This window comes from Zonotrichia albicollis, chromosome 32 (assembly GCF_047830755.1).
Source record: "Zonotrichia albicollis isolate bZonAlb1 chromosome 32, bZonAlb1.hap1, whole genome shotgun sequence".
NCBI lineage: Eukaryota > Metazoa > Chordata > Aves > Passeriformes > Passerellidae > Zonotrichia > Zonotrichia albicollis.
In genome coordinates, this window is record NC_133850.1 from 65,715 (window position 1) to 87,897 (window position 22,183).

At 50.1% G+C, this 22,183-nt stretch overlaps 4 protein-coding genes across 9 annotated transcripts; 2 read left to right on the plus strand and 2 right to left on the minus strand.

The window, feature by feature from the left end:
- Positions 1 to 399: 399 nt before the first annotated feature.
- On the minus strand, positions 400 to 4,692 carry PIN1 (peptidylprolyl cis/trans isomerase, NIMA-interacting 1). Its single transcript, XM_074530189.1, has 4 exons — positions 4,556 to 4,692; positions 3,142 to 3,333; positions 2,597 to 2,707; positions 400 to 2,080 (listed from the first exon to the last, which is right to left on the minus strand). Exons 1-4 carry the CDS (start codon positions 4,611 to 4,613, stop codon positions 1,971 to 1,973), a joined length of 471 nt encoding a protein of 156 aa, XP_074386290.1. The 5' UTR covers positions 4,614 to 4,692; the 3' UTR covers positions 400 to 1,970.
- A 729-nt stretch (positions 4,693 to 5,421) lies between these two features.
- LOC102063518 (hepatic lectin-like) lies at positions 5,422 to 9,788 on the plus strand. The gene is made up of 7 exons (XM_074530185.1): positions 5,422 to 5,469; positions 6,378 to 6,516; positions 7,460 to 7,567; positions 8,073 to 8,141; positions 8,284 to 8,435; positions 8,931 to 9,043; positions 9,506 to 9,788. The coding sequence occupies exons 1-7, from the start codon at positions 5,437 to 5,439 to the stop codon at positions 9,657 to 9,659; spliced, it is 768 nt and encodes a 255-aa protein (XP_074386286.1). The 5' UTR covers positions 5,422 to 5,436; the 3' UTR covers positions 9,660 to 9,788.
- Positions 9,789 to 10,418: 630 nt separating this feature from the next.
- On the plus strand, positions 10,419 to 19,799 carry LOC102062392 (LIM homeobox transcription factor 1-beta). 4 transcript variants are annotated; one of them, XM_074530177.1, is made up of 7 exons: positions 10,419 to 10,485; positions 11,068 to 11,133; positions 12,764 to 12,953; positions 17,579 to 17,808; positions 18,458 to 18,615; positions 18,831 to 19,119; positions 19,306 to 19,799. In XM_074530177.1, exons 2-7 carry the CDS (start codon positions 11,076 to 11,078, stop codon positions 19,794 to 19,796), a joined length of 1,416 nt encoding a protein of 471 aa, XP_074386278.1. In that variant the 5' UTR covers positions 10,419 to 10,485; positions 11,068 to 11,075; the 3' UTR covers positions 19,797 to 19,799. The 4 variants fall into 4 exon arrangements, with proteins under 4 accessions (XP_074386278.1, XP_074386281.1, XP_074386280.1 ...); XM_074530180.1 differs by lacking the exon at positions 10,419 to 10,485 and having other exon boundaries at positions 10,937 to 11,133; positions 19,306 to 19,422; positions 19,555 to 19,799; XM_074530179.1 differs by lacking the exon at positions 10,419 to 10,485 and having other exon boundaries at positions 10,937 to 11,133; positions 18,831 to 18,908; positions 19,002 to 19,119.
- CHCHD5 (coiled-coil-helix-coiled-coil-helix domain containing 5) lies at positions 18,405 to 22,178 on the minus strand. 3 transcript variants are annotated; one of them, XM_074530186.1, is made up of 4 exons: positions 22,038 to 22,178; positions 21,434 to 21,571; positions 21,085 to 21,187; positions 18,405 to 20,587 (listed from the first exon to the last, which is right to left on the minus strand). In XM_074530186.1, coding segments are annotated over exons 1-4 (753 nt in total). In that variant the 5' UTR covers positions 22,040 to 22,178; the 3' UTR covers positions 18,405 to 20,077. The 3 variants fall into 3 exon arrangements, 2 of the variants coding, with proteins under 2 accessions (XP_074386287.1, XP_074386289.1); XR_012577511.1 differs by having other exon boundaries at positions 20,358 to 20,587; positions 20,853 to 21,187; positions 22,038 to 22,177; XM_074530188.1 differs by having other exon boundaries at positions 20,358 to 20,587; positions 20,970 to 21,187; positions 22,038 to 22,175.
- Positions 22,179 to 22,183: the final 5 nt, after the last annotated feature.

The window sequence follows — 22,183 nt, forward strand, 5'->3', positions numbered from 1 at the left end:
GGTCTCCAGTACCCCCTGGAACCACTCCCTACATCCCCCATTAACTAAATCCCATATTCCCCATTAAATAAATCCATTCCCTATTCATTAAATCCTATATTCCCTATTGATAAATCCCATATTTCCCATTAACCTTGTATTTCCTATTAATAAATCTCACATTCCCTATGAAATAACTTCAGTTTTTCCCTATTAACAAATCCAATTATATCCTATTAATAAATCCCATTTTCCTATTAAATAAATCCCAAAATTCCCAATTTTAGGCCGTTTTCCATCCATTTTAAGCTCCAAATCCCACCAAAAAACAAAAAAAAAAAAACCCCAAACAAAATATTCCAATTTATTAAAAAAAAAAAAAAAAAAGAGGGAGAAAGAAAGACCCAGAATTACCAGAAATTCCACTGGAGGGGGATTTATTTCTGCAGGAAAAGAGCCGGGGCTTTACAGCTTTTTTGGGAATTTTTGCACAGATCCAAGCTGGGATTTTTGGGATTTTTCCTGTTTTTTTCCCACTGAACGAAGCAGAAACAACAGCAGAACTGAAAAATCTCGGAAAAAACCTCCCCAAATCCAACTTTTTTTCACCCCAAACTGAAAACCTGTGGTTCCGAAAGGGCGGGAAAACGGAACTCCAGCCACTTTTTCCCAATTTCCCGTGAATTTACCCCAAAAATCCGGCGGTGTTTTTTGAAGTCCAAGCGATGGTGCCGGGAAATTCCCAGTATAATCCGGACGGACACTGTGGAGGGACCCCATGGGAGCTGCCTCATCTTTGCTATTTATTAACAAGTAATTATTAATTAATGGCTTGAATCAAGCGGAGCCTTCGGATCGGGGGCGTTTTTTGGTGAGAAAAGAGCAGGAATGAGTTAAATAAACATGCAGGGGGTGGTGGAGGGGCCTGGCCTGGCACTGGCCACAGCACCTTCGGTGGTGGCGTCGTCATCATCGGTATAGTTGTCATCAGTGTCACTCTCATCGGTTTCTACTGGTGTCATTGTCATTGTCACCTTTGCTGGTTGTTGCTCATGGTCATGGTCACCATCGTTGGTCATTGTCACCTTCATTGGGCATTGTCACCACCATTGGTCATGGTCGTTGTCATCACTACCACCATTATCATGGCCATTGACACAACCACTGGTCATTGTCATTGTTGTTGTCACCATCATTGGTTGCTGGTCATGGTCACCACTGTTGGTCATGGTCATCATCACCATCACTACTGTTGGTCATTGTCATTGTCCTTGTTGTCACTGTCACTCTGGTCACTGTCCTCGCTGTCACTGTCACTGCTGGCCATCGCCATCGTTACCATTATCACCACCACCACCGAGGGACTGCCAGGAGCCGGCTCCAGCTGACCCAACATTCCCAAAAACCGCAGGAATTCTCTGGTTTTGCTCCCACCCAGGAGGGAATAATGGAGGAGTTGTGGGATCTGGAGTTGGTGGTGGGGAGTGTGGGGCGGGATTCCCATGGATTTCCGTGGATTCCCGTGGATTCCATGGATTTCCTGTGGATTCCTGAGGATTCCCATGGACCTCCATGAATTCCCATGGATTCCTGAGGATTTCCATAGTTTCCCATCAATTCCTGAGGATTTCCGTGAGTTCCCGCGAATTCCTGAGGATTCCCATAGACTCCCATGGATCTCCATGGACTTCCATGAATTCCTGTGAATTCCCATGGATCTCCATAGATTCCCATGGATTTCCTGAGGATTCCACGGACTCCCGTGGACTTCCTGTGGATTCCTGAGAATTCCCATGGCTTCCTGCGGCGTTAACAGATTTCTACAGATCCCAACAGACCTCCACGGATCCCCTAGGATTTCCGTGAATTCCCGTGGCTTCCCCATGGATTCCTGAGGGCCTCCATAGATTCCCACGGATCCCCACGGGCTCCCCGTGGATTCCCGCCCGTTCCCACGGGATTCCCGGGAGGCCCCGCCCTCCCAAGGCACTTCACTCCGTGCGGAGGATGATGTGGATCCCGGATTCCGTGAACACGGGGCCGCTCATCTCGCCAGCCCGCAGCGCGAACGAGGCGTCCTCGAACGGCTTCTGCATCTGCCCTGCAACCCGAAATTCCACAAAAAAAAATTGGGATCCGGGGTGCTTCCCGAGGAAAACAACTGCATCTGCCCTGCAACCCGAAATTCCATTAAAAAAATTGGGATCCGGGGTGCTTCCCAAAGAAAACTCTGGGATTTGGAAGGGGTAGGGGGGATTGATTCCGCGAGTTTATCCTGCTGGATCGATGCCAGATGGAATTTTGTGTCATAAAGGGAAAAAAATCCCACATTTTGGGAGGTTTCAACCTAAAAAAAGAGGTAGTACCACCCAAAATTTCATAAAACATTTGGGATTTGGGGCGTTTCCCAAAGAAAAATCAGGGATTTGAAGGGGGAGAGTTGATTCCAGTTGGAATTATGGGGGATTTGGGGTTTTTGGAGGGATAAATCCCTAAAAAACTATGGATTTGGGTTTTATTGGGATGAATCCTGTGGAACTGAGGGATTTGGGGTTTTTTTGGGGATGAATCCCCTGGAATTGAGGGATTTGGAGTTTTTTTGGGATGAATCCCTCACCTCTCCCAAATGCTCCCAGGTCCCCCCCAGCCTTGGCTGAGCTGCAGTCGCTGAACTGCGAAGCCAAAGATTCAAAATCCTCCTCTCCTGATTTGATCTTCTGGATGTAACCTGAAAAAAAAATGGGAAAAACCCCAAATTTAGGGATCAAAACCACTCCCAAAATTCCCTGGATGCCGCAAATTCCACAGGAAAGGAGACACAGCCCCAAAACATCCTCAAAACCACCCCAAACAAACATCCCTGCAGGTTTTCTTCCAAAAAAAAATATCACCATTCCCACCTTTTTTTTTTCCCAAAATTACCATTCCCAGGGGTTTTTTCCCCAGCATTCCCAGGAATTCCCAGGAATCCCCAGCACTCGCTGTTGATGAGCTCCAGCGCCTTCTCCTTGGAGTGGGTGATGCGCTTCTGCCTCCAGCTGCGATTCCCAGGATCCCCCCGGCATTTCCAGGATTCCCCGACATTCCCAGACCCCCTGGCATTCCCAGGATTCCCAGGAATTCCCAGACCCCCCGGCACTCCCGGAAATCCCCAGCACTCGCCGTTGATGAGCTCCAGCGCCTCCTCCTTGGAGCGGGTGATGCGCTCCTGCCTCCAGCTGCTCGGCCGCCGCGATTGGTTGTGCTTGACCAGCAGGTGCGAGCAGCGCACGCGCCCCGGCTCCGCCCGCGCGCCCCCGCTCGGCCGCTCCCATTGGCTGGCGTTTGTCAGGTGGTTAAAGTAATACACCCGGCCTGAGGGGGTATTGATCAGTTATTGATCACTTATTGGTTATTGTTTACTGATCGGTTACTGATTGGTATCAAAAATCCTGGTTATTGGCACCAACACCCCTCTAACAGGCCCCAATCTTGACCCCACTGACTCATATTCACTAGGTGGTTGAAGTAGTACACGCATCCTATGGGGTTTATGATCACCTATTGGTTATTTATTGGTGATCAGGTATTGATTTACACTGAAAAAACAGGTTATTCACATCAAATCCCAGCTCAATGACCCTGCTGGCTGGCGCTTGTCTGGTGGTTGAAATAGTACAGCCTCCCTAGGGAGCTATTGATCAAATATCAGTTATTGATCAGTGATTAGTTACTAATTGATGCTGAACATGAAGGTTATAGAACCCAAAAACCAGATTAAAGACCCCAAAAATCCACTGATGGACACCACAGACTCATGTTCATCAAGTGGTTGAAGCAGTAAAACCATCCCACAGAGTTATTGACCAATTATTGTCTATTGATCACTGATTGGTTAGAGACTGGCAGCGAAAAAACAGCTTAAAGATACAAAAACCATATTACACACCCCAGGATTGACCCCGCCATTAGGTGATTGAAGTAGTACACCCTTCCTAGGGGATATTGATCAATCATTGGTTATTCATCAGTGATCAACTCACCAAACCCCAAGTTATAGACCTCAAACTCCAAGGTCCTGACCCCAAACCAAGTTTGGACCGCAAAAAACCCACTTCTGACACCCGAAAAACCTTCCCAGTTTTGAGCCCCTTTCTGCTGGGGAGTGACCCCCCACCCAAATCCTCAACTGGGGGTCCCTCCTTCCCTGAAGCGACGACCTCCCCCCGCAAATTCCCCTCACGAGGGAGATTTCCCTCAAATTCCCCTCACGGAGTTGACGCCCCCTCGAAAATTCCCTCACGGAGGTGTCCCCCTTCCCTGAGGTGAAGACCCCCTTCAGAACCCCCTGAACTGGGGACCCCCACCCAAATTTCCCTCACGAGAGTGACTCCCTCTCCCTGAGGCGATGACCCCCACAAGACCCCCCCCCCCAATTCGGAGCCCCCCCCAAAATTCTCCTCACGCACCGCCCCCCCCACGCCCCCTCATCGCCTCCAAAGCCCAACCCCGCCACCCCTCCCTTTCCCACCTCCCCCATCCCCGCCACTCCTTCCCCGCGCCCTCCCCCGGTAGCCCCCCGCCCTCAGGCCCTCACCGGAGCTGCGGCTCATGCGCTTCTCCCACCCCGCGGGCAGCTTCTCCTCCTCCGCCATCTTCCCTTCCCTCTGCCCACCCTGCGCGGCCCGCCCACACCGGCGCGCGGAGGGGGCGGGCAAACCCGCCCTGCTAGCGCTTCCATTGGTCGACAGAGACGCGGCGCCTTCGCCGCGCAATTCTATTAGGTAGGCCATACGTCAATCATGCAACCGGTGAAGTCGAGAAGCGAGCGGGAAAGGAGGTACAGTGGCCGTGGGTGGACAAACTGGACCGGAACGCAAAGACACACTGGCGCACCCACTGTTTCTGGTTGGGTCGTCTCGGTCCTACCGGGAATGACATGAAATAACCGGGACTTCGAAAGCAGCAATTATTAATTTATTAATTAGCAATTTATTAACAATAAATTCAACGCTCCAGAACGCGAGCGGCCGGTTCAAATCCTCAGCGTGGCGCCGGTTTGGTCACAGAGGGGATGGGAGGAGGAGAACCGGGGTTGGGGAGGAAAACGGGGAACACTGGGAGAACCGGGGGACACCGAGCGGACGCGTCAGCTGCTCCTGGTCGTTCATCACCGTCCTGGATCTCATCGGCAGAAGGAATTAAGGTCAACGGGGGGTGGGTTGGTGGATTTGAGGGGGGAGGGGGAAGGGGTTGCGGAGCCTCCCCCGGGACCTCTGGAGGCTCCCCTGGACCCCTGAGGGGCGTCCCGGTATTTTCTGAGCGCTCCCGGTGCCTGCAGAACCCACCAGGTACCTCCAGGCCGCCATGGTGCTGGGCCCGGAACTGACATCGTTGTGTATGGGACGTGACGTCACGCCGACGCCAGTTAACTGAAGCGTTGCCTGGCAACGGCGTTTGTTGTTAGCAACAGCCAAGATGGCGGCAGGAGTGGCCTGGGTCCCCCAACGGGTGGGTACTGGGGGTTACTGGGAGCTACTGAGAGTTACTGGGGGGGTCTTTGGGTTCCCTGGGGGGCTCCGAGGAGCCACTGGGGACAACGGGGACTGGCAGGGGAGGAACGGCGCCCAGCACCACCCCGGCGTCGTCTTTTTCCTGCCCTTTCCCCACCTTCTTCCCGCCCTTTTTTCCCGCCCTTTCCGCCGCTCCTCAGGGCCCTGCTGCCATTTTGGCCCGTTTTGACCCCAAATCCTCGGGAATTTTGGCAAAAATTCGGCCGGAATTTGGCCCTGGTGATGAAATCCAGGTCTCTGTGACCTCGGAATTGCGGGATTGGTTCCAAATCTAAGTTTTTTTGGGATTGTTCAGATTTCCCAGGCTCGCTTTCTTTCCGTATTTGTGGTTTTGATTCAAAGGGAGGAGGAAAATCCTTGAAAATTCCAAAAAAATGCCCCCAGCAGCCACCAAAATTCAAATAAAAATTTGCCAAAATCTCTGAAATTCAAAGAAACATTGCTCAAAATCCTCAAAATAAATTTAAAAATCCCCACAAATGTACAAAAATTTATCTTTTTTTAAATCCAAAAAATTTTAAAATGCCCTGCAACCCAAAAACTAACCCATCGAGATCCAATGAATCCATTAATTTTTTTAAAATTGCCCTAATACTAAAAAAAGAATCAGAACAATCCATAAAAATCAATGAAAGCCTCACAAAAATCCATTAAAATTCCACAAACGTCCACGGAAATCCCCCCCATAAAACCCTAAAAAATCCACTTAAAAATTAAAAACCTGCTAGAAACCCCAAAAAATCCTTGGATGAAGGGGAAAAAAAACCCTGCAACTCTCTGGAATTGGCTCCAAGCCCAAAAATCCAGCCCCAAAAAATTCTTGGATTAAATTTTAACCCTCTGGAGAGGAAGGAGGAACTGAAACAATCCCAGGATCATCCCCGGCGTGCCCCTGTGGCCTCTGATCCAGAAAATCAAAAAAATCCCCCCAACAATCCCAGGATGGACGAGGAGGAGCTCCAGGATGACCTGCGCCTCTTCCCAGGTGGAATTCCTGGATTTTTCTTGCTTTTCCAAGGGTTTTTCCAAGGGCTTTTCCTTCCCTCTTCTTCCCCTGATCAGGGAATTTGGATAATCCCAAAAATTCTGCTCCTGGGAGCTTCAAATTCCTGGGAATCCCAAAAGAATCCCAGAAATAATTGGGAAATTATTAAAAAATAATTCCCTGGATAATTCCCCAATAATTCCCAAAAAAATTCCTTAAATAATTCCTGAAGTAATCATTGGAAGAAATGATTCCAAATAAAATAATTCTGAAATTAATCAGGAACGAATCCCTGAATAATTCCCAAAAGAATCCAAATGAAAGAAGCCCAAACCCTGGGAATTATTCCCAAATTTTCCCTTCCTGGAGGCAAACTCGGAGCATTCCCAGTTATTGATTAACCCCTGGACAAACAGAGTGGGAAAAGCTGGGGGGAAATGCTGGGAAGAGGAGGGAGGGATTTTCCTTGCATTTCCCCTGAATTTTCCCTTCATTTTCCTTTAATTTTTCCCAGGATTTTTCCCTGCATTTTCCCTCCATTTTCCTGGATTTTCCCAAAGTTTCCCTGGATTTCTTTTCATTTCCCCTCCATTTTCCCCCAAATTTGTTGGATTACCCCTGGATCTATTGGGTTTTCCCCATTTCCCCCCCATTTTATCTCAGTTTCATGCAATTTCCTCCAATTTCCCCCTGTTTTCCCTGTTTTATCGCTTTATTTCCCATTTTCCCCTGATTTCCCCCCTTTTATCCCATTTCTTTCCCATTTTATCCCCATTTTTCCCAATTTTTTCCATTTCCCCCCGTTTCTCACCACTTCTCCCCATTTTATTCCCATTTCTCCTCGTTTTTCCCCGTTTCCCCCCATTTTCCCCGCATTTTCTCCCCAGTTCCCCATTTCACCCCCATTTTTCTCAATTTCCCGTTTTTTTCCCCCATTTTCCAGGCGGCGGGGCGCTCCCGGCGCGGCTCCGCTCCTTCCCGGCCGTGTACCTGAGCCTGGCGCTCTCCTCGCTGCTCCTGCTGGGCCTCAGCGCCCTGGCGCTGGCCAGAGGTGGGGGCGCCCCAAACGTTCCCAAGGCCCCTGACCCGGAACCCCCGCTATGGCCACCCCAAATCCCAGAATTCCTCGGCTTTCCTGGAGTCCAGACCGGGAAATTCGCCTGAATTCCCATCCATCCCAATTCCCTGAGGTCCCAAATCCTTCAATTCCCTCGATTCCCCCCTCTCTGTTCCCATCCATCCCAATTCCTGGAATTCTCTGAATTCCCATCCCAAATCCCAAATTTCCCTATAATTCCCCAATTCTGCATAGGGGGACTCCCCCTCTGTCCATCCCAAATCCTGGAATTTCATCCTCATTGCCTCGTTCCATCCCAAATTCCCTGAATTCCCTCATTCCCATCCCAATCCCAAAAAACCACCCCAAATTCCATCTGGAACTGGAGTGGGAAATTCCCAAAATCCCCAAATCCTGGGATACAAAGGGTGAGAAATTCCCCAAAAAAAAGCAGAATTCAGATTTTTCGTGAATAGTTCCCTCTTTTTTTTCCCCCCAGTTTCCTCCATTTCTTCCAAACTCCACCAGGAGAAACAGGAGTGGAATTTTTCCAGTTGGGATTCCTTCCGTAAGTCCCAAAATTCCCAACACTCCCTGAAATTTTCCCCTCCGGATATTCCCAATATCCCAACCCCTGGGGGATTCCGGGGGAGAGAATTCCCGAATCCCAGAATCTGGGTGATTTTTCTTTCCCTGGGTGGTTCCTGCAGTGTTCCCGTGCGGGGCGGATTCCCGGGAATGGGAATATTTCTCTGGGAATTGTTATTATTTCTCGCTGGCACGGATGAGCTGGGAGCGGGCGCGGGAGCGGTGCCGGGAGCGCCGCGCCGACCTGGCCGTGGTGGGCAGCTTCGCCGAGCAGGTGATCCCAAATCCCAAAATCCCCATCCCCGATCTCCATCCTGACCCCAGATCCCAAAATTCCCCATCCCTTATCCCCACCCTGATCCCAAATCCCATGCCCAAATCCCCATCCTGATCCCAAATCCTGAGCCCCAATCCCAAATCTTGAGTCCTGAATCCCAAGTCTCCATCCCAAATCCCAAATCCTGAGCCCAAACCCCGAAGGAAATTCCCAAATGCCATGCAAACCTCGCTATCATCGTCAGCTTCCCAGAGCAAATCCTAAATCCCAAATCCCAATCCCAAATCCGAAATCTAGATCCTAATCCCAATCCGGATTATCCTAATTTTCCTGACAATCCCACTGATCCCAATGATCCCAAAACCCCCAGTGATCTCAATCCAGATTATCCCGATTTTCCTGATTTTCCCTTTTTTCTCACTGATCCCAAAAACCCCCAATGATCCCAATTTTCCTGATTTTCCCAACGATCCCTATTTTCCCCCCCTGCAGCAGTTCCTGATGTCCCGCGCGCGGAATGAGCGCTTCTGGATCGGCCTCACCGACCGGAATTCCGAGGGAAACTGGGAATGGGTCGATGGCACTGACTACAAATCCTCCTTCACGTGAGCCCTGGGTCCCAAAATCCCAGGATTCCAGCCCAAAATCCCGGGATTCCAGCCCAAAATCCCGGGATTCCACCCCAAATTGGGATTTGGGGCTTTTTTTCCCCCACAAAAATACGACAAATTTGAGGGAAATTGGGATTTTTCCCCCTTGGAAACCCCACAGATCTGGGGGGTTTTCTTGGAATTTTCTCCGCAGAAAGCGAACCAAAAATTGGGATTTGGGGATTGTGGAGCCCAATTGTTGGGATTTTGGGGGATTCCCTCCCAAAAACCCCTCCAAATCCTGAAAATTTGGAGAATTTCTCTCCCTACATGTTGGAGTTTTGGGGAATTTTGCTCCCCAAATCTCGGGATTTTCACGAAAACACCCCCCCCCCCCCCCCCCCAAAAAATGGGGATTTTTATTGGGGGCTTTCCCTCCCTGGCCCTTCCCATCCCAAATCCCGATTTTTCTCCCAGGTTTTGGCGGGAGGGGGAGCCCAACGACAGCGGGAACAACGAGGATTGCGCTCACCTCTGGATCTCCGGGAAGTGGAACGACGTCCACTGCACCTTCGAGTGCTTCTTCGTCTGCGAGCGCCCCCTTGCCCAAAAATCCCCATTTTCCCACTAAAATCCGGGATCCCCATTCCCAATTTTCCCGATTTTCCCACCCCCTCGCAGGGCTGCGGCACAAAATTCCAAAAACAACCGGGAATTTTTTAGGGGAATAAAAGGAGATTCCTGCTCTGGTTTGGGTGAATTTGGGTTTTTCCTGATTTTTTCTGAAGTTCCCTGGAGTTTTCCCAAATTTTTGGGTGGTTTGGGGTGGGAGATTCCCGGGATTTTGGTGGTTTTAAGGTAAAACTCTCTGGAGATACAGGGATTTGGGAATTTTTGTCAGCCCCGTTCCCAATTTTCCATAATCTTCCCTAAATATCAGCATTTTCCAAACTCTTCCCTATTTCTTTCCCTGTTTAATTTGGATTTCCAGGGGAAATTTTCCGGGTTTGGGGATTCAGGTTCTGGGCAGGTCTCGGATCCCACAGGGATTTGGGAATTTTGAGAGTTTTGTCCTCCCCCCCGTACCTCCCAATTCCCCCTGGATTGCCCTCAAATCCTTCTGGATCCCAAATTTCCCTAATTTCCCCCAATTCCTTTGGGTTCGGGGATGGAATTCCCGGGTTTTTTTGGGAATTCCCTTTTTTTTTTTTTTGGAATTCCCATTTTTTTGGGGGAAAAAAAAGGCAATTCCCAAAAAAAAATGGGAATTCCCTGCCCCTCTCCCTTTCCTCGCCCCCTCCCCCGTGCGCGCCCCCGCCCCTCCCCCGGGAGCGCGCACGGGCGGGGGCCGCGCCGGGCCCGGTGTCACTGTCGCGATCCCGCTGTCGCCGCCGCCACTGTCGCGATCGCGGCGCCGTTGTCGCCGTCCCCGTCCCGGTGTCGCCGTCGCGGTCCCGGTGAGTTCCCCGCGATCACGCCGGAGGTCCCGTCGGGGCTGCCGTGTCGCGACAGTCGCGACGGGCGGGGTGAGTGGCGGTGCCGGGGCGGTTCGGGAGCGCCGGGAGGAGCCGCGGGAGCGGCACCGGGGACGGCGCGTCCCGGTTCTCCTGCCCGGGATCTTCCCGGTTTTACCCCGCTCCTATCCCACTTTTCCCCTGGTTTTATCCCGTCCCATCCCGCTCTCATCCCGGTTTTACCCCCGCTCCCATCCCGGGAGCTCTTCCCCCTCCGATCTCGGCGCTTTCCCGGTTTTTCTCCTCTCCGCTCCCGGTTTCTGCCCGGTTCCCCCTCGGTCCGCTCCCACTCCCATCCCGGTTTTTTGCCCGGTTTTTCCTCACTCCCATCCCGGTGCTTTCCCTGTCCCTCCCCGTTCCCGATTTTCTCTCGCTCCGTTCCCGGTCTCCTCCCGGCTCTCCTTCCTGCTCCTCTCCCGGCGCTTTCCCGGTTCCTCCCCGCTGCGCTCTCCGTTCCTTCCCGGTTTTCCCCCGCTCCCATCCCGTTTTTCCCCGGTTTTTCCTGACGTTTCCTCTCCCCCGCAGCCACCGGGATGAAGCCGGAGGAGGCTCCGTCCTGCCGGGAGCAGGGAACGCCGCTCCCGGGAGCCGGTGAGTACCAGGAATTCCGGGAATGACACCGGGAATATCACTGGGAATTCCCAAAATTCCCTCCAGCATCCCCGATTTCGGGATTTTTTTCCCATTCCCGGGTTCCTTTTCCCGTTTTTGCCAGAGTTTTCCTCTTTATTCCTGTTTTTTTCCCCTGCTCCAACCCCCCCCTTTTCCCAATCTCGTTGTTTTTTTTTTTAGGCAGAATTCCCGTGGTTTTTTTCACTTTCCCGGGCTGGAATCCAGGATTTTCCCGGGGATTTTTCCCTGATCCCACTTTCCCAGGAATTCACAAAAATTCATCCTCATTCTCTCTTTATTTATTCCCGGGTTTCCTCTCTAAATTAATCAGAAATTGGGATTTTAAATCCTTAATTTTAACCCACAGTGGGGGGAAATGTGACTGGGGGAGTGAAAAATGTGGGGAAAAACCTCAGGAATGGGATAAAAATCTTTGGAAAATCCCCGGGAATTAGAATTTGGAATTTCGGGGTCCAAACTGGAGCTGGGTTTGGAATTTGGAATTGAAATTGGGATTGAAATTCCAAATTAAATCCAAGATCAGGGGCTCCCCTCATTCCCATTTTTCCCGGGACTTTTGGGCTCCATCCCTGGGATCTGGGGCCGGATTTTTCCCGGAATTCGGGCAGAAGAAACCCGGGAATGGCCTCGGGAGGAGGAGGGGGAGGCGCTGCCAGAGAAAAATTGGAATTTTTCCCTCCCTCCCTTCCCTTTGAGGAGCTGCCAGAGATGAAAGTTGGGATAAAAATGAGGTAGAAAAATCAAATTCCCAAAAATCCGGAGTGAGAAAAAATCCCCAAATCCCCTGGATTCCTTCCCAAAATCCCCCAAATTCCTCTTTTTGCCATGGAAAAATATTCCTTTGGATTTCTGGGAGCTCCGCATGGAACTTCCCTGATGTCCAACCCTGTTCTTCCTGGGTTCTCCCATGTTTCCCCCTGAATTTCCCGGGTTTTCCTTAAATCCTCCCCTTTCCCCCATTTTGCCCCAAATTTCCATATTTCTCCCAAATGTTCCAATTTTCCCCCAAATTTTCTCTTTTTCCCCCCAAATTTTCCCAATTTCTCCCAGATTTTCCCCCAAACTCTTCATTCCCCAGGATTTTCCTGAGACTCTCCTATTTCCCTGGATTTTCCCCAATATATCCCAGTTTTCCCCCCAGTCTCTCCATTCCCCTGCATTTCCCCAATCTCTCAATTTTCCTATTTTTCCCCCCAAACTCTCCATTCCCCCAGATTTCCCCAATCTCTCCCTTTCCCCAGGATTTCCCCCCAATCTCTCTGTTCCCCAATCTCTCAATTTCCCGGGATTTCCCCCCCCCCCCCCCCCCCAATTCTCTCCGTTCCCCCAGACTCCCCAATTTCCCCGTTTTTCCCCTCAGTCTGTCCCGCTCCCCAAGCTCTCCATTTCCCGGCATTTCCCCCCAGTCTCTCCGTTCCCCAAACTCTCAATTTCCCCGGATTTCCCCCCAATCTCTCCCTTTCCCCAGGATTCCCCCCCACTCTCTCCGCTCCTCAATCTCTCCATTTCCCGGCATTTCCCCCCCACTCTCTCCGCTCCCCAATCTCTCCATTTCCCGGCATTTCCCCCCACTCTCTCCGCTCCCCAGGCTCCCCGCCCGCCGCGCTCCCGGTGCTGTGCGCGGGCTGCGGCCGCGGCATCTGGGACCGGTTCCTGCTGCGGGTGAACGAGCGCTCGTGGCACGAGCGGTGCCTGCGCTGCTCCGAGTGCGGCCGCGCCCTGCGGGGCCGCTGCTTCAGCCGCGAGCGCCGCCTGCTCTGCCCGCCCGACTACGAGCGGTGAGTCCGGCCCGGCCCTGCCGCCTTCCCCCCGCCATTTCCAGGGATTCCCCCTTTTCCCCCCCAATTTCCCCTTTTTTTCCCACGATTTTCCCCTTTTCCCCCCGAGTTTCCCCTTCTTTCCCCCGTTTTTCCCCTTTTTCCCCTGATTTTCCCCATTTTTCAAGGGTTTTTTCCCAATTTTTCAAGCGTTTTTGCCCTGGTTTTCCATTATTTTCCCATTTTCCCCCTGATTTTCCCCATTTTCCAGGTTTTCCCCCCATTTTCCAAGGTTTTTCCCTGGCTTTCCATGATTTTCCCATTTTTTTCACCGATTATCCCCATTTTCCCCCTGACTTTCCCCATTTTTCAAGGTTTTCACCCCTATTTTTCAAGGTTTTCCCTCACATTTTTAGAGGTTGGTTTTTTTCCCCATTTTCAGGGATTTTCCCTGCTTTTCCATGATTTTCCCTTTTTCCCCCTAATTTTCCCCATCTTTCAAGGCTTTCCCCTGCTTCTTCCACGATTTTTCCCGTTTTTCCAGGAATTCTCCCTCCTTTCCCTCCCCTTTTTCCCAAGGAATTGGCTGAGGATGGATAGGATCATTTTCCCACAAAAACCCCAAATCCAAAGGGATTTTTCATGGAATTCTCCCCTTTCCAGGGCCCCTTCCAGAGGCACCTGTCCCGTAAATCGGGAGAAAAAAAAAGAAAAATAGAAAAAAGGGAGGAAAACTCCCTTCGGAATCCCTTTGAAGTCGGATTTCTGGGAATTCGGGAGGGATCCGAGCCCTTGGAGCCGTTCCCGGCCTCCTCCTCCGGAATTTTTTGGGATGAACTCGCCTCGAACTCCTCTTCCAGCTCTTTTTTCCTCAGGTTTCTGAGACTTTTCCTGGAATTTTGGGGATTTCTTGGGATCTGATCCCGCCCCATCCCCAAATTCCCCTCGGGATCCCCTCAGGAATTCCCAGGAACCTCCAATCCCAGATATTCCTGGCCCATGGATTGGGAAAACCCCGAGAATTTGGGCCCAGGATTTGGAGAATCCTCAGGAAAACCAAATTCCCACATTTCCTCCCCTTTTTCCCCCTATTTTCCCACTTTTCCAAGCACCCAGACCCAAAATTCCCATAAAAAACAGGAGAAAAATCTGAGTTTTCCTCCCTCAGGGGATTAAAAATCTGGGATTTGGTCATTCCAGGTGTTAAAAATCCAGAGTTTTGGCCATTCCCAAGGTTAAAAATGGGAATTTTGGCTCCATTGGAGCAGATCCGTGCCCTTTCCCACCCAGAAAAATTTTGGGAAAGGGGCCCAGGTTTGGTTAATCTTTAATTCCCTGGGGGAGCAGTGAATTCCAGAGGCAAAAGTCTGGAAAAAAAACGGGATCCGTGTCCAAATTCCTGGGATTTTGGGGTCTTTTTCCCATTTTTTTGGGATTTTTGGCATTGAGGTTTGGGAAATTTGGGGAATTTGGGAATTCAGATTTCAAGGGTTGAGGGAGAGGGGGAAATTTGGGAAACTGGGGGGAAATCTGGGATTTTTTGGGATGAAAAAGAGGGGAAAGGGTGCTGGGGGTGGATTTAGGTGGGGAAATTTGGGAATTCTGGGATTCCCATCCCCCTTTTCCCAGCTCCCGGATCCCGTGGGATAATGAATCCCATGGAATTAATTCCCTAAAAATCCCTTCAAATTCCCAAATTACATTAATTCCCGGAGCCTCATTTGCATATTCCCTTCATTTCCTGGGATTCATTAAAAGGGAATTTTTTCCCTGGGCTTTTTCCCCATTCTGGGCTGGATTTTTCCCATTTTTCCTGATTTTTTTCTTTCTCTGTTTTTCTTTCTTTCCCTCTTTTTTAATTCACAATTTTCTCATTATTTCCCATTTTCCCTGTTTTTTCCATATTTCTTTCCCTATTTTCTCATTAATAATGATTCCTAATAATTATCCATATTATTATTATTAACTAGCAATAATTCTATTTATTATATATAATTTATTTATTTAAATTTTCTAATTAAAATTAATAGAATTATTATTAGCTATTATTAATTGTACATTAGTACCATTATATACTATCCTTCTGTTATTATTCTCCTATTATTATTATTATTATTTTAAAATTTTTAGTCTATTTTACTTATTATTTATTCTTATTTCTCATTAACTATAATTGATTCAAGTTATTAGGGTTATTATTAATTATTATTAATTCTTACCATTCTATTTCTCCCTTCTATTATTATTAAACCTAACTCTCATTAGTAACAATAATTATCAGCACTAATTATTAGTCCAGCTTCTGTTGATTATTAATAACTTCTATAATTGCTAATAAAGATTTGGATAATAAATACAATGGATTAATAACAAAATTACTGTAAATATTAATAACTATTTTTTAAATTATTCATATTCTCATTTTTTATTCCCATTTTTTCCCTGCTTTTCTCCCCCTCTCCCTATCACCACCTTTAATTAACCCTCACCTAATGAATCATTAATGAGCTCCTCTCATTAAATCCTCATTAATTCCTCCCCTCCCCCACTCCCACTCTTACAATTTTTTATTTTATTCCAATTTTTTTTTTCCCTCCCCCTAGAATGGGCAGAAAAAGCCGGAAATTGGAAAAGCCCAACAGGAAATTGAGGTGGGATAAGATCGGGAGGAGAATTCCTGCCTGGAATTTTAATGGATCCAAACCTCAGCCCAAAATCCCTTCTTTTCCCGCTTTTTTCCCAAAAAAAAACCCCAATCCAGGAGGAAAAAGTTTTTTTAAATCCCCTAAATTTCCCATTGTTTTCCTTCTTTTCTCCCCCCACAAGTCCAGGAGGAAAAATCAAAACTAAAATCCCACTTTTAAGGAAAACTATCCCAAATCCACCAAAAAAAAAAAAAATCACCTAAATTTCCTAATTTTTCCCCTCTTTTTTTTCCCCTTTTTTTTCCCCAGAAAACCCAAAATCCGGTAGAAAAACGGTCCCCTAAAATTAAAAAAAAAAAAAAATTTAGGGGAGAACTCCCCCAAAAATTGCCAAAACTCAGGGGTTCCCATAAAATAAAAGGGGCTGGGAAGGGAAACCTCCGGAAAATCCAATTCCAGCGGCGGCTCCGGGCGGGGGCTCCGACCCCCCCGGCTCCAGCGGAAATTGCTCCGGCAGAAATCCGGGATAATCGGATCAGCTCCGTTATTAAATTTTCCAGCCCCGGCTCCGTTATTAAAATTCCCAGAATTCCCAGCTCCGGCACCAAAGGGGAAAAAAAAAACGGATTTTTTTTTTTATCCCTTCTTATTTTTTTCCCTGCTTTTTTAATGCGGCTGGGAAAGGGGAAAACAGGGGGAAAAAATCTCCCCAAAAATGGGAAAATCCCAAAAAATGGGACCACATCCCGAGTTTTCCTCCACGTGGGTGGGAGGGGTGGGAAAGGGATCCCAAAAATGGGATTTTCCAGGGTTTTTTCCATGGAAAAGCTGCTTGGAATGTTCAGCTATTCCCAAATCTGGCCTTTTCCAGGGAAATGGGGCCCAAAAATTGGGATTTTCCTGGGTGGTGTTTCCCTGGAATGTCCATCTTTTCCCAAATCCTGTCATTCCCAAAAAATACAGGGCCCCAAAAATGGGGATTCTCCTCGGAAAAGAGGGATTTGGGATCATTTCTATTTTCACAATATCCCAATTCCCATTCCAAATTTTTGGGGAGATTCTGCCCTTTCCCAAATCCCTCTGGAAAAACCCAAAATCCCTGGGGAAAAAAAAACCCAAAAAACTCCTGGGAAAAAAACCCACCCCCCCACCCTTTTCCCACATTCCCGTTTCCATGGAAACCCCGACGGAATTATTGGGATTTAAGCGGATTCTGGGGATATTAAGAAACCTTGGAGAGGCTCTCCAGGAATTCCCAGGAATTTTAATTCCCACTAATTGGAGCTGACGGGGATTTTATGAGCTTGGGGTTGCTTTATTCCCAAAAAAGGGGCTGGAAATGTGGGGAAAAAAACCCTTTTTTGGGAATTCTGATGGGAACATCCCAAACCCCCCCAAATACTGGGATACAAAGGGCGGAAATGTCCCAAAAACCCAAATCCCAGGATGTTTCCCCCCAAATCCCATTTTTTTTCCCCAAACCTCAGGATTTTTCCCCTGATATCCCAAATTCTTCCCCCAACCCTATTTTCCCCCTCAAATCCTGGGGTTTTTCCCCCAAATCCCAGGATTTTTTCCCCAAATTCAGGATTTCCTCCACAAATCTCATTTTTTTCCCCTGAAAATCCTGGTTTTTTGTCCTGTGAAATCCTGAAATATTTTCCCTCCAGATTCAGGGATATTCCCCCCAAACCCCAGGATATTTCCCCCAAAACCCCTGGGATATTTCCCCACTCCAATCCTGGGATATTTTCCCCCCAAATCTGGCAATATTTTTTCCCCCACATCTGGGGGTATTTTTCCCCAAATCTGGGGAACATTTTCCCTGAATCCCAGGACATTTCCCCCCCGACCCGAGGACATATTCCCCCAAATCTGGGGATATTTCCCCCCACATCCAGGGATATTCCCCCGCAAATCCCAGGATATTTTCCCCCCAGATCCCAGCATTTTCCCCCCGAACCCGGGGCCATTTCCCCCCTGAATGCCGGCTGTCCGCAGGCTGTTCCCGCGGCGCTGCGGCCGCTGCCTGGGCGCGCTGGGGCGCTCGGAGCGCGTCCTGCGGGTCCTGGGCCGCGTTTTCCACGAGCGCTGCCTGCGCTGCGGCTCCTGCGGCCGCTGCCTCCGCAGCGGCGACGAGTTCGTGCTGCGGGACGGGCGCATCCTGTGCCGCGGGCACGCCGAGCCCGAGCCCGAGCCCGGGGCCGCCAGCCCCGCCGCCGAGGATGGAGGTAAAAAATTAGTATTGTTATTAACAACAATAATAATAATACTAATAATAAATTTAAGGATTTTTGGGGAGTTTTTTTTTAATTTTTGGGTAAATTCTGGGGTATTTCTTTTTATTTTTTCAGGGGTTTTTTGGTACTTTTTTGGGAATTTTAGGGGTATTTTTTGGGGATTTTTTCGGGGGGGGTTGGGTTTTTGGGGGTATTTTTTTCGGGATATTTTAGTGGGGTTTTTTGGAAATTTTTAGGGAATTTTTGGGGTATTTTTAGGGGTTTTTGATTTCTTTTTTTCTTAGTGATTTTTTAAATCACTAATTATTTTCAATTAAAATAATCACTAATTCAATTAAAAATAATCACTACTTTTTTAAATCACTAATTATTTACTTAGGGAGTTTTTTGGGAATATTTTGGAAATTTTTTGAAGTATTTTTTTGGGAGTATTTTGCATAATTTTTTTTAAGCTTTTTGGGGATTTTTTAAATTGTTTGGGGAGATTTCTTGAGAATTTCTTAAGGCTGGAACAGCCAAACCTTTCCTTGGAAATTCGAGGCCTGGAACAGCCCAAAAAACCACAATCTTCTGGGAATTCCAAGTCCCAAAGAAGGATTCTCCCCAAAATTTCCTTTTTTTTTTTTTTTTCTGGCCGCAGCTCGGAGCGAGGACGAGGAGGGCCAGGATTCCCGGTGCTCCCGGAATTCCGGCGGGAAGGATCCCAAACGTTCCAAGCGGCCCCGAACCATCCTGAGCTCCCAACAGCGCCGGGCGTTCAAAGCCTCCTTTGAGGTCTCCTCCAAACCCTGCCGGAAGGTGCCGGAACGTTCCGGAACATGCTGGGAATGGGCCGGGAATGGGCCAGGATTGATCCCGGATTATTTTGGGCTTTTGGGACGGGGTTCTGGAATCGGGATCGGGGGCTGGAATTGCAAAGGAATTTCCCCCCCTTCCTGCTCTCCTTCCTGGAATTCTGAGGGATTTTTCCCCATTCCTGGTCGCCTTCCCGGAATTCCGAGGGATTTTTCCAGGTGCGGGAGACGCTGGCGGCCGAGACGGGGCTGACGGTCCGGGTGGTCCAGGTGTGGTTTCAGAACCAACGAGCCAAGGTGGGAATTCCCGGAATTCCAGGACAGAAAACAACCCCAAATCCTCCAGAATCGGGATTTTCCCGGGATTTTTCCGTGGTTTTTTCCTCCCAGATGAAGAAGATTGCCCGCAGGCAGCAGCAGCAGGAGCAGCTCGGGAATTCCAGAGGGGGAATTCCAGGCGGGAGAGGACCCGGGAGGAGCGGCCGGGATGGGAATGAGGATGAGGAGGGTCAGGATGACGGGAATGGGGTGGGAAAACGGGAATGGGGTGGGAAGACAGGAATGGGGGTGGGAAAATGGGAATGGGGTGGATCAGGGATGGAGGGATCAGGAACTGGGAAGTCACAACATCCCCATCCCACGTCCCAATATCCCATATCCTGATATCTCACATCCTGATATCCCACGTTCCCAGGCCTGCAGCGGATCCTGGTCCCGTTTTCCCGGATTCCGCCGCCGTCCCTGGAGCCCAACGGATTCGGGAGCGAGGCCGGAATGTTCCGGGGAACCCCCCCGGAGCTCCGGCCCTACGGTAACTGCAGGGAATTCTGGGAATTCCGGGAATTCAGCTGGGGCGGGCTGGGAATCCCCAGGCTCCATCCCGGTTTTCCCAATTTTTGCCAATTTTTGCCAATTTTTCCTGATTTTTCCCACCTTTTCCCAGACTCTGAGGGAGTTTTCCAGGAGCTGGACGGGGACACCCTGGGATCCTTGGGAGCGGCCCTGATCTCCACAGAGAATTCCCAGCAGCTGATCCTCGGGAATGCTGGAATTCCTGAAATCCCCGAGCCCAGGGATGCCCTGGAGCGCCTGTACCCCGGGAATGCCAGAATTCCCGAAATGCCCGAGCCTGGGAATCCCATGGAGCGCCTGTACTCCATGCAGAGCTCCTACTTCACCTCCTGACAGCCTGGAATTCCCGAAAATCCCAGTCCTGGGAATCCCAAAAAAACTGGGATCGACCCCCAACCCCCAGCATTCCGCTGGAATTTGGGATCTTCCCTCTACTCCCGTGCCAATTTTGGGGAATTTTTGGGGGAGAAATTTTTGGGAATGCTTCTTTTTTTGTTTGTTTGTTTGTTTGTTTGTTTGTTTGTTTTTTGTTGTTGTTTTTTTGGGGTTTTTTTGTATGTCTGGTAGGAAATAAATCCCAGGAAAAAAAAAGGAAAAAAAAAGACAGAAAAGTTTTAGGAATTTGGGGGAGGGTGGTGGGATTGGAATTCCCGGAATTTTGGGGCTCCCAAGGGTTGAGAAGGCTTCCAGAATTCCCAGAGGTTTTTTTTCCCATGGAAAACAGCGACTCCAATCTCTGAATAATTCCGTGGGAACACGAGATTCCCAAAAAAAACCCCAAAAACTGGGAGGGAGCCAAGGAAAAGCTGAAAAAGAAGGAAAAGGTGGGGGGAAAAGGCAGGAAAAGATGGGGAAAAAAGGAGGGGAAAAAAGGAAAAAAATTGGAAGGAAAAGTAGAATTTTTGGTCCCATCCCAAAGATTCCTGGGGAGACCCTGCTGGAATTTTAATTTCTTCCTCCAATTCTTGGGATAAAAACCCGGGAATCCGCAGGGAATTGCGGATCAGGCCCCACATCCCAGGGCTCCTTTTCCAGAGAGGCAATTCCCAGGATTTGGGAGGAGATTCCAGAAGGTTCTGAGGCTTTCTCGGCATTCCTGGATGGGTTTTAATTCCAGGGATTCTCTGGGGAGGGAAAAAACGGAGGGAAAAATCACATTTTTATCCCAAAATTCCAATTTTTTCCCAAATTTCCTTTTTCCAGCTTTTCCATGGGAAAAAAGTGGCACCTAGGTGGATTTTGGGGAATTCAAATCCCACTTTTGTCCCAAAATTCCAAATTTCCAGCATTTCCTGAAGCAGGAGGGGCCAGGGCCGTTTTTAGGGTTTAATTCCCATTTTTATCCCAAAATTCCAGCTCCAAATTGCCTTCCAGGGGTTCCAGCCTCACCTGCGGAGGTGGCACTGGGGGTGACCCTCTGGGTGACACTCTGGGCGCAGAGCAGGAACTGGCTGACGTGGGGGCCTCATTTGGGGGTTTAATTCCCATTTTTACCCCAAAATTCACCTGCGGAGGTGGCACTGGGGCTGTCCCTGGGGGTGGCGCTGGGGGTGGCCGTGGCAGTGTCCCCAGGGGTGCCACTCTGGGTGACATTCTGGGCGCAGAGCAGGAACTGGCTGACCTGGGGGCCGCACTCGGCCGCGCGCCGGGGCCGCTCCCGCAGGCAGCGCTCGAAGGCCCCGAAGGAGTCGGAGCAATCCCGGCGGATCCGGCGCACCAGGGGGCTGAAAGGCGGGGGGAAAACAGGAGGGAAAAATGGGAAAATAGCAGGGAAAATATCGGGGAAACATTGGGGAAAATCAGGAAAACAGTGGGGAAAATATCGGGGAAAACATCGGGATTGGGATCGATGCCACAGGACCCATCCCTGGGATCAGCCCCAGGGATCGGGATCAGAGTCCCCAGTGTGTGTCACTCACGTTTGGGGACACTTGGTGACAATCCCAGTGCCCCCAGTCTGTGTCACTCACTGGTTGGATGCACACTCGGTGACGCTCAGGGACAGTTGGTGACAATCCCGGTGCCAGCTCCCGGGGCTCGCGGCCACGCAGCGCCCGTAGCGCTCCAGCTCCGGCCCGCAGAGCTGGGCGGTGACGGCCAGCGCCTCCCTGCGAAAGCGACAGTGTGACAGGGACAGTGTCACCTCCCCGGGACAGGGACAGTGTGACAGGGACAGTGTCACCTCCTCGTGACGACCAGCGCCTCCCTACGACAGTGACAATACCGGGGATACGCAGACAGCGGGGTTGGAACAGGAGGGACACTAAGGGGACACCGAGGGGACACCGAGGGGACACAGAGGGTCGGAACCGGGTCACAGCTGGTGAGGGGACACCGAGAGGACACAAAGGGGCGGAATCGGGTCACAACTGGGGGACACCGAGGGGCGGAACCGGGGACACCGAGGGGGGACAGGGTAGCCGCGAACACCGCGGGAAACGCGGGGCCTTGAAGAGCGGGAGGGACACGAGGGGACAGAGCGCGACAAGAGGGACACGGAGGGAACACAGCGCGACACGAGGGACCGGGAGGGGACACGAGGGACGCGGCCCGGCCCCGCCGCCCCTCACTCACATGGCGCCTCCTCCTCCGCCACCGCTTCACTTCCGCCACTCTCTCACTCTGCGCATGTGTCCCGTCCTGAGGCGGGAAGCACGGGCTTGGCGCAGGCGCAGAGGCGGAAGCGAAAGCGGAAGCGGCGCGGAGAGGGCGGAGGGAAG